Here is a 17417-nt window from a genome sequence, read left to right on the forward strand (position 1 = left end):
GATAAATCGTTACGATTTAATAGGTTGATTTTTCAAACCTCCCTTTCAAAATAGCACTCCACAAACTTCAGAGGATGCTCACAGTTCTTGACACACCATTCAGAAATTGGTTTGGTTTTGTGAAGTTTTGCAGTCTTTTAAGCATGTCAGAAACAGAAACTGAAGGAAATACAATTTTGGCATTTGTACCCTAGAAAAAAAGCTGATTTAGGATCCTGAAAGTTTAATTAAAAGGACACTACTAACAACAGTTAACAGCAAAACAAATCATTTTGGCATATGATGTTAAGAACTGCAAAGCTACCTGTTCCAGTGTTTCTTTAGATTGTTTCTGTTAAAACATACAGAAACCATCATTGAAGAAAAAAACATTATGAGAAAAGTTTTTCCAGCCTACCTGTGGCTGAGTCCAAGGCTCCAGTGTTGCTTCTTTTAAAGGAGTTTGTGGTCTTCCCATTTCTTTTGTGTGCTGTTAGGAGAGAAATGTACGTATTAGGTTTTACGTTCAACTACTTTATCAGTATTCAGCATTAATTTCCCTTGAGGGAATAAAACAACACTTATGCACAAAATTCATACAAAATAATCATAACATTTGTTGACTGCATACATTCTGAGTAGACTGCAGGTCTGATATTTTTGCAGCCAATTAACCTAATTTTCATACAGCACCTTTAACTTTCCAGGTGTGGGGGTGCACACCTCCATCTGTGAGTAGAGACGGAAAACCTCAAACAAAAGCCTGAAGTCATCTGTTAACACAGCAAGATTCAGGAGCAAAATTTCAGAGAAAACACAGCTCTGTTTTTTCTGCCATTTCCTGCCTACGCTGTGCTGTGTTGAATGCACACCTTAAGAGAAGGACAGAGACTTAACTAAAATAGGTGAATTTAAATTGTTCCACAGAAATTTAAAAATCCACTTATTTAAGTTGAATTAAACTTAAGTAGGTGAATTAAAAGAAATCCCATAGAAGAATGATTTCAAGTCTGCATTATTTGTGCAGACAAGTCACATTTTCAGATGATAGCCCTTGCCTCTCCTTAATGCTCTTCCTAGCTGGAGCCCAGAAGACTGACCAGTTAATAGCTTGTTTTCTCCAGCTTTTCACTACGTTGGAATTTTTTCAAGATTGACCACCATGAAGCAGAACTCTGTATAATCAAATAGATTAAAGTGATCTTCAGAGAATTAGATTTGCTGACCCTTCATACCTCCATTTTTATTTTTATTTTTTAATATTACCAAAGCATTCTGCAAATACTTGTTAATATATGTAATTGCTCTGTTTCAGTAATAAATATGTGAGATTTGTAAGCACTGGGACTAAGCACTGAACAGTATGTCAGCTCCTTTTAATTTTCTCTGTATGAATTTCCCAGGGAAGGAACTTTGCACACTGCTGCATAAATACAAAGAAGTTGACTATATTTCCTTTCTAGGAAAGGAAATATTTCTATATTTCCTTTTTCAGTCATAAAATGGAAACAATGAAGTTCACAGAACAGGTCTTGTGCTGAAATAAACTATTTAAGTGTCAGGATCTTCCTCCTCCAGAAATACATCTCTAACATGTTAACTGTTGGATAAGGCCTTTGACAATATTCAATATAAATAGCATCTTATCCAGGTCTCACATGAGAGCGATCTAAATGCCCACTGAGACTTCAAGGATTGACAAAGAGAAGAAGAGATACGCCAGCGGATTTTCTGTCATATACAGTAAAATACAGTCACTTATAAGGAAACATTTTTTTAATATACAGAACTTGTGGGCAACTTCAGTTAGCATGGAACATTCACAGGGGTCATTTCAAAAAAAAACCACACCTTATTAAATGGCAATTTTGTTTTGGCAGGTTCAGTTGCCTGTAATAATAGATTACAGACAATCATTTTTACCATTTTTGTTGTGTTATATTTTGGGGTAGCAACTGAACATGATTCATTCTTGAAATAGAACAATAAGTGCATTTCAAAAGAAAAAAGAAATAACCACAGATTTAGTGAATGCTATACAAAGTTAAAATGAATGCATCTGGAAAGGGAAGGTTGTGTTTTTCATATGTTCAAAAGCAAATGTATTCTACCTTATAATCTTTCTTTAAATGTAATAATCAAGCATAAAAGGGACCCAAATGCATACTGAAAATTATTAAACATACCAATTGTGGTGCCAAGTTACCATAATAATTCCATATGGAATAGCCTGCCAGGAACTGACATTAAAAATCTGAGTATTTCTTTACAAATAGTTTCTCTTGGAATTGCACATCTTTTTTTTTTTTTTCTTTTTTTTTCTTTTTTTTTTTAATAGAACATTTGTCCAGTTAGTTTTACTTTAGAGCAGAGGGGAAAAGCAAGAAGCAAGTGTATGAATCACAGAATCATTAACTTTGGAAAAGTCCAACCATCCCCTACCACCAATATCAACCAGTAAACCACATCCCTAAAACGAGATCATAAAGGATGCTGAAGTACACTTAGGCGAGACAATACCCAAAACTCTTGAGTAACACTTTAAAACAATGCTCTAAATGTTAGATACAACTTAATGAAGACTTGATCACCTTTTAACGCTGAGCTTCTTACAGACCAGCACCTTGTGCTCTTCATTTGCTTCCTACTGTTCCCTCTGCCCAGCACCCATGTATACCCTTTCATTCCTCCAAAGACAAGCATCAGAAAGTACACAGCACAGCAAGAGTGACAGATAAAGCAGATTCTGGAGCAACTACCCATCTGTCAGTAGCCTGCATCCTGTAACACTGTAAGGAAGTACACAAACAAACAAAAACAAACAAACAAACAAAACCAACCAAGCAGTCACTGCTCTCAGCCCACTGAGGTTTTTCACACAAGGTACTGAATCACAACAGGGGATTCAGTAAAACATCTTCCTTCTAGCTCTCATTCCATTTTTACAATGTTTCAGAACTAAAAGAACGAAAGCTCAGGAAATTAAAGGCTCTAACACGATACCAGTCTGGTTTCCACAAAGAACCAGGCAGTCTCTTTGCACTGCTACTTTTCATTGAAGAAAACATAAAAAAAAAAAGAAAAAAAAAAAAAAAAGACATGACATCCATGTGAGCTGTGGCTATATACAAGGTAGCTTACAATTCCCAACCAGCACTTGGGCTGCTAACAAGCAGCACATCTGCTTCAGCTTCAAACTCAGCATGTTGCAAAACTCAAATTGTGCAAATACCTGTTCTGAACTACACACTACTCTAGCAACTGTGCTTTCAGTCTATGCACTGCCTACTTACAGCTCGCTGAGACACATTCTTCATGGATCATGTAAGTAGTGCTTATCCACAAGTTCTCTTTTCCCGTTTATAAGAGGAAGAATGTGGTAATGACAGACAATCCTCCTGTGAGCGTCTTCCTTCCAGCACAGATAAAAAAGCTCTTACTAAATGCGGGAAGCTTTTGGAAGCCTTTATCCCCCCATTTTGCTTGAAGCATCTTCCTACAACCTTCTGCAGTTTCTACAATTTCTCAAAAGAAACAATAGGAATATGCCCACAGTCTTTTGTTTATGTTCCCTCTACTTCCTCAATTTGACATTTAAGTTTCACACATAGAAGAAAATTGTACTCATAATGAGATAAAGATGGAATGATTTCAACCTGGATATTACATTATGGTTTCAGCAGTGCCATTAAAGCTCCCTTAGCTCTTGTACATGCACAGATTAGATTTTTTTCTAGCAGGCAAGCATGACTTCTAGAATAAATTAGGTTCTTTTCATTTTTGATGAAACACCTGTCATTTCTGTTACAGCCAGCTACCATTCCGCAAGCACAGGGCGTATCTGGACATCTGATTCAGTACCCACCATTCATTCAACACCTTACCCATCCTCTTGAGTAGACGGAGTCTCATTTTGTTCTACATCATTACTTGACATCTTGTATAGCTGCCCTGTTATAGGCACTAGTAGAAGCAAACAAACAAACAAACAAACCACCGAGGGTCTCACTGGCTTTAAAAGTTTCCTCTATCTTAGGGATCCCTTTTGCCTAGTGAGAAATGCACTATTCCCCAAGGCCAGGCAATCCTGTCCATTTGCAGAAAGTCCAGTTTTCAGTTATTTTCACTGAGACAGCAAGAAAGAAACTTTAGTTTATTGAGTCATCACATGGCCAACCACATCAGTCATCTTCTACAAGACCACCTACAAATTACCCTGATCAACTATGTCAGCAATCAATAAAGTCCAGTGTAACGGCGAGGCAGTAAAAACACTGTGCACAAAATATTTTGCTGATATTTGGAATTGTCTAACTATTTGTAACAGCAAAACAAAGTGTTAACATTCAATCAATGTAATTATTAATCTTTTCTTTAGGCAAAAATGAAATTCATCATGAAAATTTCCTGTTTATTAGGAACAATAACTTCATGAACATATAATTACTTATGACAGCTTGGCAGGTAATATCCACACATACAAAATCTACAAGAGAAAATAAATTTTAAACTTGATTCTAAAGGTCATGTAAGTCATCATTTTAAGACAGGATTCATTTTTATCTTTAAGTTGCCACACTAACGGTCTCCATTCTGAAATACAAGGGGGTAATCTCTTATGCAACTGAAATTTCTCAAACTAATTTTACAACTGTATGTGCAGAGATCTCCCTTCTGATGGTACCTTCCCCCTACACTGTTCAGCTCCTGGTGTCCATACAGGTTAGGTTGAGCCAAAACAAGACACTGCTAATTTGCTCAACCTATTTTCTCCAGCAGGCTCAGCCCTGTGCTCCCTCTGCCCTGCGGCACAGTTCCAGTGCTCTCTGCCTTGGTGCCTTGGACGTTGCCTCACCAGTCCATTGCCTAGGTTAGGGAGGCTGCCTGAGGAAGAAGGAGGCCCATTCCACATCATCCTGTGTGACAGCCACCTAACGAGCTCTCCCTTCCGCCTGCCTCTCTCCACAACACATCGCAGCAGAAGCAGTAAAGAGAGCAGGCTGCCAGGTCCATCTGCACGTGGGAACAACACCCTGCTACTTGGGAGCCACTGAAGGCCGGCTGCATCCCTTCACCTCTCCAGCCAGGATTCCTGAGCCATCAGGCTCACCTCTGGTGCAAAATGCGTCCTCTGAAACCATAGGAAAATTCTTCCCCTTTAGCTAGGAAGAAGTTAAATGATGTTCAATTGGTTGGCCTCAGCTTCACAAATAGCTTTTAAAATAATTATTAAAAAAATAATAATAATAACTTGACCCATGGATCTGACTGATTTTTCAATGACTATCACTTTTCCAGTCCACAAAAGGAATTTGCTCTGGCTATCAAACTTTTTATTCCAGTACTAGCTATTGGATTTGTTCAGCTAGGAGTCAGCTCCTTTTCATTCCACTTCCGTATTGACAGGTTTTTGCTTTTCTTAAGAGAAAAGCTGAATTTATTAGAGTTAAAAAGTAAAGAAAAAGTTACGACATGACAATTTTGTTTTATGTATTTTGATTTCTGGAAAAGCCCTAAAATTATCTAGACAGATACTACTACCAATAATACTAATGGTTATTGATTGCTGTGAGAAGCAAAGGCAGACTGAAATTCAAAGATAATACAATGCATTTTTCTCTGGTGCCTTACAAAATTGCTATGGCAGCATTAAGATTGTCTGAGTCAAAGTGTTCCACTCTGGCACTTTACAAGAAAGAAAAAAAAAAAAAAAAAGGCTTTATGAAATTGTCTTTCAAGCTGAAACACTCTATCGCTTAAAGTGAGATTTAGGAAACAAACAGCAAAAGACATTTTGTAAGTACTGTATTAGCACTGCTACATTATCAAAGTCTGGTCGGGATTGCATATGTTTGTTTGGGGCTGCTTTTGTCTTTTGCACTTATGTTTAAAGTAAACAGACAAAAGCAACAATTCTTATAGAGGAACTGCAGAATTCAGTGTTTTTCTGTCCCACATTATAATCAAGAAATCATGTATACTAATTTCATTGTCCAGAGAGAACATCTTTATCATCACATTGAGAGAGAGAAATGCTATAAGCCTGAGAAGGAGATAATCTCCATTAACAATGCCATGTTCCTGCCTGTGAGTTGATTTCAGGTAATTGGATTCCTGCAATCTCCTCCTTCAGCCTCCTGTGATCCTTCACGTGAAAGGTGATCAGACAGGTTAATTTGAGTGAAAAATTTAATTTGATGGAACATACTGATAGAAAACAACAAAACAAAACAAAACAAAAAAACTTTGCTCCATACTTCCAAGCTTTAGATAAATATGAAAATAAATCTGTATGAGATAGAAGTATTTGGGAAAGCCATAGGATAGCTGAAATCAATATGATAGTAGTGATTCACATGGGAATGTTTTTGCTGTCTGAGAAACACATTAGGTGTGCCTTTTGCCAAAGAACAAAAAGACAATTTAGAACTACAGATTAAACCCTTTGTGGAGCTATCAGCAGGGAACCCACAGTCTAGATCTCTGAAATGTGATTTAGGCACAACGAGAACAATCAGCTTTCCACGCCAAACAGCCACCTGGAATTTATGCAACTTCTACATTGCTTTGGCTATAGCTGTGATTCCCTTCCTGAAAATATCAAAATGCCTTCTGATGTTGCTGTATGTCTTCCCCGTGCTTCCTTGGCCTCAAATGCCACAATTTAACCCAGCAAGTCTCTAATGGTTCTGCCAACAGGCAGCTTTTATCTTGCAATTACCTCTTCAAAGATGTAATAAATCACCTAGTGCATATACAGCCAGACAGCAATTATAAGGGCATGATTTCCAGAGGTGCTGCACACCCACAGCCTCCATTATTTAGAGCTGTTATACTATTACTTTAGAAAAAGCAGCCCCTCACTTATTACCTTCTTTTGTTGCAATGTATCTTTGAGTAAAGCGGGTGTCTGGTAGGAGACAGGGAAATGGATGATAAGGGCCAGCTGTGGGGTGGGGATGAGTGACTACAGCATCCTAGGAAAGCTCAGGGGTTTAACAAAGCCTGACATGAGATTTGCCAGATGGTTCTGTACCGGATTGTAAAACTTTAAACTAATCTTCATTTAAGAGTTTTAAGGGCTGTATCCCTCTTATAAAGCCTCTTGCTCTTTTGCCTGGTTGATTCTGGTAAATTATAGATCAGACTTTAGAAAACTGCTTCCATGAACAGCAGCTCCTTAAATCTCAGCTAAACTGAGCAAGAAGATTACATGTTATTATGATGTAGCACAGCAGGATTTTTGTACAGCAAACATAATGATGTAGAGAAGGATAAAACTATCATTCTGCGCAAGGAGGTCATCCATACAAGAACAATGCTTTTTATACTGCCAGCAAATTCCTACATGAGGAATCTTCACATGGCAAAATTCTTTTCTTAGTGTTCTGTAAAGAAAACCATCCATAAGCAAAAGCCAAATCTCTATTTCAAGATTTAATGATCAAGCATCTTACAGGAAAGGAGAGGTCATTTGGGAGAAATTATTCCAAACATTACTAGAAAAAGTATCTATTTCAAGGGCAATTTTAGGGTAAATGCATCCTATTGTCTTTATGCAAGGAGAAAGGATTCCCTCTGAATCCCCAGGGAAATGTCAGATACTGTATGTGGTATTAAAAATTAAAATGCTCACTAATCTCACAAGTGCACGTATATACTTTTAATTGTAAATGAAATACACTTCACATGGAAAAGCACAAAGCAATGTCAGTCTAATAATGGGTAGAAATTCTTTCTACCTGCTGTCAGTATTTGTAATCTTAGACAGTATCTTCACAATTGCACGGTTACAAATTATAGTAGAGGGAATTTATAGGCTGTAGGCACTAAATGATGGCAGAGTTGAAGTGGGAAAAATGGAGAAGAAAAACAAGTGTTTGTAACTAGTTATAGCAAAATTTCAATAATCAAGAGACTGAAACCATCAGGTTTACAGACCTGATATTGTAATATCATTACACTTTTGACCTAAAAACCTTTTGAACAGCTGATACAAATATTTAAGTCTGTTTGATTTGAGTCAGCAGCTCTCCTTTTCATTTTCTGTACATGATTTTCTGTACATGATTTTGAATGCAATAGAGTAATGTCAAATGACTTCCCCTTTCCCTCTCTTTTTAATTGAAACATTATTTCCTGCACATGAAAGCTTTAGACTTAAAAGCAATCAGGTGTGATATTCACAGCTCTGGGCTTTTCAAAATGTCACACAGGGGAATTATATGGATTTATCCTAAAGCTCTCTGTAAGAACATCAGCATTCTGGAATGCCTAAGAAAATTTCTTATCTATGATAATATGCTATTCATGACTTTGTTGTTCAGCTGATTTTATTACATTTAAACAGCAATCAGATACTGTTTCACATCTGTTTTATCTTGCACATCATTGCTAACATATTTAAACAAGTTTCCCCGATTTCAGAAATGATAAAAAATTCTTAGTCAATGCGTAGCTAAATTCCTTCTGACTGTAAGAACAAATGTATTCCCACAAATACAGTAAATCCTAAAGGAGCAAAATTACTTTAAATTTTCATAAACATGGAACTTTTTTTCAGATTGTATATGTAAATATCTGAGTGATAATAGCTGATAAAATATGCTCACATGACATGTTTTGACTTGAAAGTATTTACATATATAAAACTAATGTGACATTGTATGCTAAGGTATTCTTAAATCAAGTGAAATGGATAAAAAAGAGCATAATATCAAACAGCTTGTTTTAGTTGCTTGAGCTCTACTCAGCTTTTAAAGAATGAATATAAATGTACACAAATCCATTGTGTGACTCAGTTACAAAGCATCATGTTAAAAATGTAATACATGCTAGCATAACTGTGAATTTTTATATTCTTGCATATTTTCTCCAAAATTGTTAAAATTCACATTTCTTGCTATGTCTCTTCAGAAAAAGTTTCTCTTTCTGTAAGTTATCCAGGAAATACAGCATAACGTCTGCCAGTATCCACCTTGTCCAAATGTTTTTGTTTTTTTTTTTTACAGTTTGTCATCTTTTTTTCTTGATGGTGTGACTAAGTTCTACTTTACAGAAATCCAGCTTCTTATAGAGAACATTTGCAATTTAAATTGTTCTCTCTATTTCAACATAAAGACTGAATTGGATAAAGGTGTTAAATGCTAAGACTTTCTAGCCTTTTTTTTTTTTTTTTTTTTTTTTACTTTACTAATCAAGCAAACTAAAATTACATTATCAGAGGCAGCCAGGACTAGCCAGGACCTGGCTGATGAAGAAAGGCCTGAATGGGAATCTCACACGCTGATTACAGCCAGGACAGAATGCCTGACAAACTTGTGTACTTTAAGCTTTGAAGTGTGGCAGAACTAAGGAAAATGTGCCACCTTAAATTAGATTTTTCCTGAAAGTTGATAAATAGGCTTACTTATAAAGAATAGCAAGACTAATCTGCAATTCTCCTGACATTAGAAACAACATCTATAGAAGCCTTGTTGGATCATCAGCTTTTTTCATTTGATGTCATCCTATTTATATTCCTTATCCCCAGTTGTGACTATTTGTCTTATAAATTGTGTTTGATTTTTCTAGTGCATATTGTAGTTCTTAGTATACTAAGTAAAAAAAAAAAGTCAGACTGTGGCAAAAGAATGTCCAGAACAAGTACTTGTACAATAAATAATCCCTCAAGAGATAAAAAAAAAAAAAAAGTGGAAATAAATTTTTCTCTTATCAATTCTCTGAGTAAATTATTCAGCATGTACCCTAACCTGTGGCACAGAATTCAGATTAAGTAACACAGTGTAACTTTTAAAATAGGGAGGAAGAGGGAAATGCATGTAGGAGTCAGCAAAGATAATTATAGGTAGGCATACATCCATCTACTCTACAGCAGATAGATGCAAAGTAGATTCATCACCCAGCTTAAGTCAAGAATGTCTGCATGCTATGCCAACAGAACTTGTGAAAAATACATACTGGTGTTTTTGCAACTATAAACAGATGTAATCGTATTCTTCTGTCCTTTGTTACTTTAGTTGTGGTCAGGATAGAGCTTGAAATGTCAATATTATTACAGTAAAATCTATTTTAATTTGTATTACACTCTTGTTAACCAAAAGAAACCAGTCCCTGTCTGCCTCTGCAATTCCTTCCCTTTTATTGTACAACTATGCACATTGGCTTTCCATCAACATAAGCAACACAAAAATATATATTTACTTGTTCCAATGGTGAGACTAGTATCCACAGCTATGAACCCTATCTTCACCCTATGTCTGGAATCCCTTCTAAAGTTACAAGAAAAATCCTACTTTCATATTATTTGTTTAGCTGTGCTAATAGAGAATGCTGTCAAGGGAATAATAATTCTACTACAGAAAGTATTCTGAAATTGTAACCTTTTTTCAGCCAAACATAATAAATAATAACAGTAATAACTTCTCTTGCTGACCTACATAAATCTGTCTGCTATGCCACTCTGGAAGAAGGGAACCTACAATTTATCAGAAACTTTGCCAGGCTGTGGATGTCATCTTTCAGGCTGTGGTACCATGCTGACAGAAGTACAGATATTTAACCCCAGTTAAACTGTCCTCCTTTTTCATTTATTTTGTAGAAAAAAAAAAAAAAAAAAAAAAAAGTACATCACAGTGGACTAAGGAAAATATATAAAAAAGGGAAAATATCAAAAGAGCTACTGCACGGAGTTTTTATACATGCTAAACTAAGTGGCAGACTGGTTATTCAGAGGTTTTGCTTTAATTCTTCCAGGTGATGCATTCCACGCATAATTTGAGCTTTTAGGAATAGTTGTTAAGATAAAAATGATTGGAGAATCATTCTGATAGAAGTTGAGGGGTTTGCACATCTTACTTAATAGAAGAGATTTGCAAATAAGCATTTGGAATGTGAAAAGTAGTGTCGAAAACATAAAGAATTGCCCTCACTGCATTTCTGAACTATTCACATTGAATTGCTATTTGTCTTACACTAAGCACACTTTTAGCGAAATAATATATGGCAGTGAAATCATACACAGTGGCCACTTATTAATTTATTAGAAAGTGCATTTTTCTGTCCATATGCAGCAGACTGGGAAAAATGTCACTTACAAAGATTGAGATAATTTTCTAAAAGGTTGTGCAAGTCTTCTATGATCTTCTGTAATACACATGATTTATGTATGAGAGCAAACATTCAGTTATCTCAGGATTATTACACTAAACTTGCCAGTGTAAGTTCAACATCCTGAGTAATAAGAAACACTCTCACAATTTACATGATAGCAGCCCTTAGACTTTTTCAGATTATATTGTTTGTTATTCAGATTCCTGCACCCGATGTAATACTATTGAAACCAAAGATCTGAACTCACTCCAAATGACTTTTATAAGAGCAATATTAGTCCAAGGCTTACTACAAAAGCAAAACAATACAAAGCAAAACATCAACTAACAAAAAAGATCCTGGGTCAATGTTCTTTATTTTTAGAGATAATTTTATTTTGTAAATGCAAGTATAGCTTAATATTTTGTGTAAATTGAAACATTACCAACAGGAAAGATCAAATAGAAGTTATTTAATTTATCTCTTTCTGAAATAGGGAAGTGGAAATCACTTGTTCCCACAAACCTTTAAATATTCTTGTCAGTCCCATTGCAACATAAGATAAAACACCATTAGAACAAGCATGTACATACATATAGAGATATGCAGCCTCAGCAGTCCAAGGTAAAAGTAGTATTTTTCTCTTCTTTACTATTCCAAACTAATCTCAAAGACAGCAGCAGGAAAGAAAGAAGAGGCCATGTAAAAATTGTCAGCTGAACCAAATGGAATTTTCCAGGCAAGAACATACAGGCTGACTAAACAAATGCACCAACTTTTCTTCCTTTTCCTTCTCTAAATAGTTGAGCACAAACACTGTATTTCAATATTGGTAGAGTGGAAGTCAGAAAGCAAACACCATAAACTTTTTATGTTCTTCAAAATTTCTATGTTCCCTTCTGGTGCAGAAGGCTGCCTGGCACAAGCACAATCAGCAAGACCTACATTGGCCAGCCTAAGGAATTTATTCTGAGAACATCCTGAAACAGTCATCCAGTTCTGTTTCTTTAGCAAACAATACATTTGAATAAAAATGTATGAGAGGAACAAAAATATTACTGCTGCTCAGTCACTGGATGCTAAGAGACACTGCAGGTTAAGATACTAAAGAACTGAAAAACCTAGAGATAAATCTTTTAAAACAGGGAATTAAAAGACATTTCTTCTCCTTTATAGAAATAATAAATATAATACTAAGAAAATAATAAAAGAGATAATACTAAGAAAATTTATCTACTGAAAATTTGTAAATCACAGGTAAAACAATTAATATTAAGCAGTAAAAGACATAAAAAATACATAAAAGTTCCCTCAAACACAGATGCTTTGATACATAGCAAAACGACTGTGTATCACACAACTGATGGTAGAATGACACATCAACAGGGATGGACAAAGACTTCTGAATTACTTAAGATAAAAAAAAAGAAAAGCAAAACTGTTTTCTATGTTAAATGTGTATGATAAATATAAACCTTAAGACAAACAGACCTAATCCTGCATTGTCCTGAATCCTCTGAATGGGGAATTTTACATAACCTCCCTTCACTGTGAATGAGTACTAGAACTGTACAATATTTTATCTTTAGCTTTATGAACTAGCAATATTGGATTTTGTCTTTTATTGCAATGATATATATATGTTAAGTGCACAATCCTGTGGTCAGATACAGGCAAGGTTTCCAACTGATTGAAAGTTATGTAAAAATAACAGAAGGTAGAAACAGACCAAAATGAGAATACACTACTAAAATTAATACATAGTTCAGCAGATTAAATTTTAGAGAAGTTACTGGTTTCAGCCTTGGAAATTTGTAAAAAGAAAAAAAAAAGTTCCTTTTACTGAATACAGAATACTTTATAATCTGAATAATAATGAATACTTCATAATCAATGATCTTATGAGTGATTGTTCAGCATTTACCTTTTTTTGTCACCAGTAACTGCTGCTTTGTATACTTCCTACAGTGATATGAAAGTACCAAAGGGTTCGTGCCACATGAATGGTGATTACTCAGTTTGTGTAAGTAACAGAATGCTATGTGCTGACAGGTCATCAAAAGATATATTAAATCCTCAGCAGACCCATTTATGCATTATTACCTGCAAAAGGGCTACTGCTTCTGTCAGTGTTGTTCAGCATTCCAAAACAGGCCATTTAAAAAATAAATAAAAAGCTTCATATTTCTAATCTACTCAAAAAGATAGAAGAAAGTCACATCAAGTCATAATATAATATCTGTTTACTTCCAGATGAAGTGCCAGTCCCATTCCTGCAGTTTAAAAACTTAAGTTAGTAACGTTTTCTCCTAGAAGAATAGGAAAACACACATAAAGTAAGGGAAAAATCTCAGCCAAATACTATATGGTAATGCTACACAATTAGTTAATTATTACTAATTATGCTGTGATGAAGTTATTAAAATATCAACAAAGCTCTCTCTTCCATGGAGTTATTCTGAAGTTTGTCACATACTTCTTATTACAATTTATTCACCTTCTTTCATATTCTAGCTGCCACATATTCGTTCTTATTATAACTTGCCATGTGTGGGTTTGTTGCATTACTTCTTACAGAAAACACTTGTAAGGCAAGAAACAAGTACATCCTCATAAATCTCTGATTATCAGGAGAACTGAGGACTAAGAAAGAAACAGACAAATTAGAAATAGGAAAAAAAAAAAGAAAAAAAAAAAAAGAAAAAAAATAGAAATAGAAACAGATTTGGGATTTCAGAATTTCCCTCAGTACAAGAAGGACATCGAGCCCTTGGAAGGTATCCAGAGAAGGGCTAAAAAGCCTGGAACACAAGTCCTGTGAGGAGTGGCTTGAGGGAACTGGGGTTGTTTAGTCTGGAAAAGAGGAGGCTCATTGCTCTCTACAGCTACCTGAAAGGAAGGCGTGGGGAGCTGGGGGTTGGCCTCTTCTCACAGGTAACTAGTGATAGGACTAGAGGAAATGGCTTCAAGTTGCACCAGGGGAGGTTTAGGTTGGAAATTAGGAGACTTTTCCTCTCAGAAATAGTAGTCAGGCATTGGAACGGGTTGCCCAGGGAGCTGGTAGAGTCACCGTCCCTGAGGGTGTTCAACGAAAGGTTGGACCTCGTGCTTAGGGACCTTGTTTAGTGGGTGACATCAGTAGTATGTATGAACTACTACAAAATACAAGATTTACAGAAAAAATCCAGTGTGGAAATCATTTTTCCACTTTGCTATTTAAAAGACTTTCTTACATTTAACTCTGACTGTAGAGAAGTATTCTATTGCAGCATAAAACATGAATGATTCATTTTAGGAAAAACAGTTTGTTTCAGCAAAATTTAGTGTGGAAGAATCTTATAATCAAAAGCTAAAATGACTACAATGGAAATTACAGAGCTTAAGTAAAGTGTTAAATACTCATTTCATTATAAAATTTAATAATATATCACAACAGAAATCAGGTTTACTCTAAAAAACTGTAACATTTCTTTCCCAGAAGCATATTTGGATTTGATTTTTATTTTCTCTTTCTTTCTCAGTCCTTAAGAAACCTTATGAAAGTATCTCTAGTTCATAAAATTTCTTCAAGCAATTTTCTGCCAACAATTGGCCTCTTTAATTTACCTCTATCCTAAATTCTCAAGCACAATAGGAGGTTCTTTGCTGCTTTGAGATCTGCATTTCATACTGAATTCATTCATTTCAGAAATGTCCGCCTTTATCTGCATCACTTTACCTTGGGGCATCGTTTAACTTAGTCCTCCCCAGCCGCAGGTCCTAGCAGACCCTCCCACAAACTTCTCGCTTCACTAAATTGATTTGCTGTCTCCTCCAACTATCCTTCACAACAAATCAATCCTCTGACTCCTCCAACTCTTCTGAAGGCTTATCTCTGGACTGCAAGAGGAAAATTGGAATCATCCTTCTTCTCCATTTGTGTATTTCTTCGTGGCAGTGGAGAAAGATTCATTGTACCTTAAGCATTTGCCATCATACATGAGTTTAGAGAGCCAGTGGACCAGTCAATGCTCCCAGTCTCATTGTCCATCAGAGCTGGAAGATGGCAGGAGCACTGTGAATATGCTGCTGCAAATAGAAATGTTGCTTAAACCAGTAAGGGTTCTCCACCCTCGCACACACACAAATGTGCACAAAAGTCAAAGCTTCTCTTAGGATATGCCTTTCCAGCTTACAGTTTGGAAATACTTCCTTCGCTACTTTTAATTTCCAGACAACATGGAGCAAATCAATAACTCAACTTCACATGAGACATTTATCTCAGAAAAAAAAAAAAAAATACATTATTAGATAGTTCATCAAATACACCTACATAAATATTCAAAGGAATGGTATGGTTCATCTTCCAAGTTAAAAAAAAAAAAAAAAAAAAAAAAGCATGGTGTAAGAGGATTTATACCGGTAAACACAGGTCTATTTGCAGATCAAGTAACTTATACAGGGTCTGCTTGCAAAACTATAGTTCAGGAAAGGAGTGTGCATGTCAAACTAGTTTTTAATGGAATGAAAAAATACCTTATTCAATATATGGTTAGAGCACCGAGCAGATCACCAGTAAGACCATGAATATGACAACATGGCATTAAAGAGTAACAATATTCAGAGCTGTAATAATGAAGTCAAAATAGACATGATCTCCAGAGAGCAGTTCAGAACCTCATTTTCCAGCACCTCTACACCTTTCTGAGTTGTGGGAGTGAGATCTTTCAAAGTGATAATTCTACCCTATGGCAATTCTAACACATTTTTTTGTAAGCAACTCACATTTGCCCATGTTAATTCTGGTGTACTTTACAGTTTTAGCAACACGTTGTTTCTTGTTTCTGCAGATTTGCATTTGTCCACACACGTTTGATACAAGCTGGCAAACCATAGCTTGTCTCCAGAGTGAAACAACCCCTGCACAACAGGAGCTCTCTTGCTGACAAGCAGTCTGTGCCAAGATATCTCTATGTGTGTGCTCTGGTGACTTCGCTTCTGCACCTGGAAGTCAGAGCTCTGATGACACAACTTTCCTGGTGTAGGCAGGGCATTTCATGGTTCTTATCACAACCCACCACCAAATCACTACAGATTGTATGACCACAGCGCCAGCAAAACCTCCATTTTTCATTGCATTAACCTATTTTTGCAGATCACAGTTTACACCATACACTATTACCTGGGAATAAGAGGGTTAAGAAAGCAAGCAACACGAATACAGAAAAATTGTCTTCTAGCAGAATCTCTCAAGTCAGACACTTGCAAGCATAATGCACCAGCAGCCTCTAAAGTTATCTACAGAAGAGATTTCATTACCACATACCACACACACAGTTCCTGTGTAATCGTCTGTAAAACATGCAAAATATTTTATTTTGCTGTTAAAGACATAATAATACGTACTGGCTAAATTCATAAGCTGGAACATTCCTGAAAGTTTAATTCAGTTAACTGTATTTGAGAGTTCAAAGGAACCTTATATCTGTACCAATATAGGACACCCAGTAATTCACCTAGAAGGTAAATGTTTTAAACATTATCATAATATTAGTATTAATTTACTAGAAAAACACAATTTCTCAGTACAGAAGCACAGTTAGAAAATTGTGACATCGTACATGACAAAAGACAGCAGGGAGAAACAGGGAATTTGTGAATTTAATAAACCATTTTAAAATCTAAGTGAACTTTTTCTAAGAGGCAAGTTCAATGATCTTTTCAGTAAGTTACACAGTGTGGTAAACGGAGTTTTAGCAGTAATAGAAATTATATTTTATAATAATTTTCTCTTTATGGAGAAAATCATAACATTAACAGAAGGCATGTTGTCCTGTATTTGCTAGAGTGTGTCGTGATAGTTGTTTTCCAATCCTGTGCGTTAATATAGTAATCTGTTTCTGACTTGTACAGAAAAGAATGAAATATAAGCTTTATGCAATAAAGCCATTGGTTGTAATAGTTTTAACACAGAGAAGGTTTTTTTTTGTTTTGTTTTGTTTTAAAAGAGTATTTCAGGGAATTTAGAAGAAAAGAAAAAATTAAATGTTGTGGGGCATTAAGGTCAGCTCCCTAATGCACAGTAAGCATTCACTCGAAGAAAAAGGTTTTACAGTTTCCAGAGGCTCAGCGTGCACTTTTGTGCTTTTAGATGCCAACAAGTCCATTCTAACCATGCCCTTAGCATGCGTAAATCACCCAGTTTGTTATCAGCCAGCACCAACTGGCCGTGCAAGTAAATCTAGGGAAGTCTGCTATCACACACAACATCCACAGCACTGTGCACTGTACTGAATCTGAAACTGCTGAGGCTGCCCTCTGTGATAACTGTGCACATTTAGAGGTGCAACAAATGCATGGTGTTAGGA

The 17417-nt window shown here is 35.8% G+C and overlaps 1 protein-coding gene across 1 annotated transcript in view; it reads right to left on the minus strand.

The window, feature by feature from the left end:
- PCDH11X (protocadherin 11 X-linked) overlaps positions 1-17417 on the minus strand; it is a 480483-nt gene that overhangs the window by 252916 nt on the left and 210150 nt on the right. Inside the window, exon 4 of the mRNA XM_068696555.1 lies at positions 398-469. Coding sequence (XP_068552656.1) covers positions 398-469 — 72 coding nt within the window. The remainder of the gene's footprint in view (positions 1-397; positions 470-17417) is intronic.

Source organism: Anas acuta, chromosome 13 (assembly GCF_963932015.1).
Source record: "Anas acuta chromosome 13, bAnaAcu1.1, whole genome shotgun sequence".
In the NCBI taxonomy this organism is placed as follows: Eukaryota; Metazoa; Chordata; class Aves; order Anseriformes; family Anatidae; genus Anas; species Anas acuta.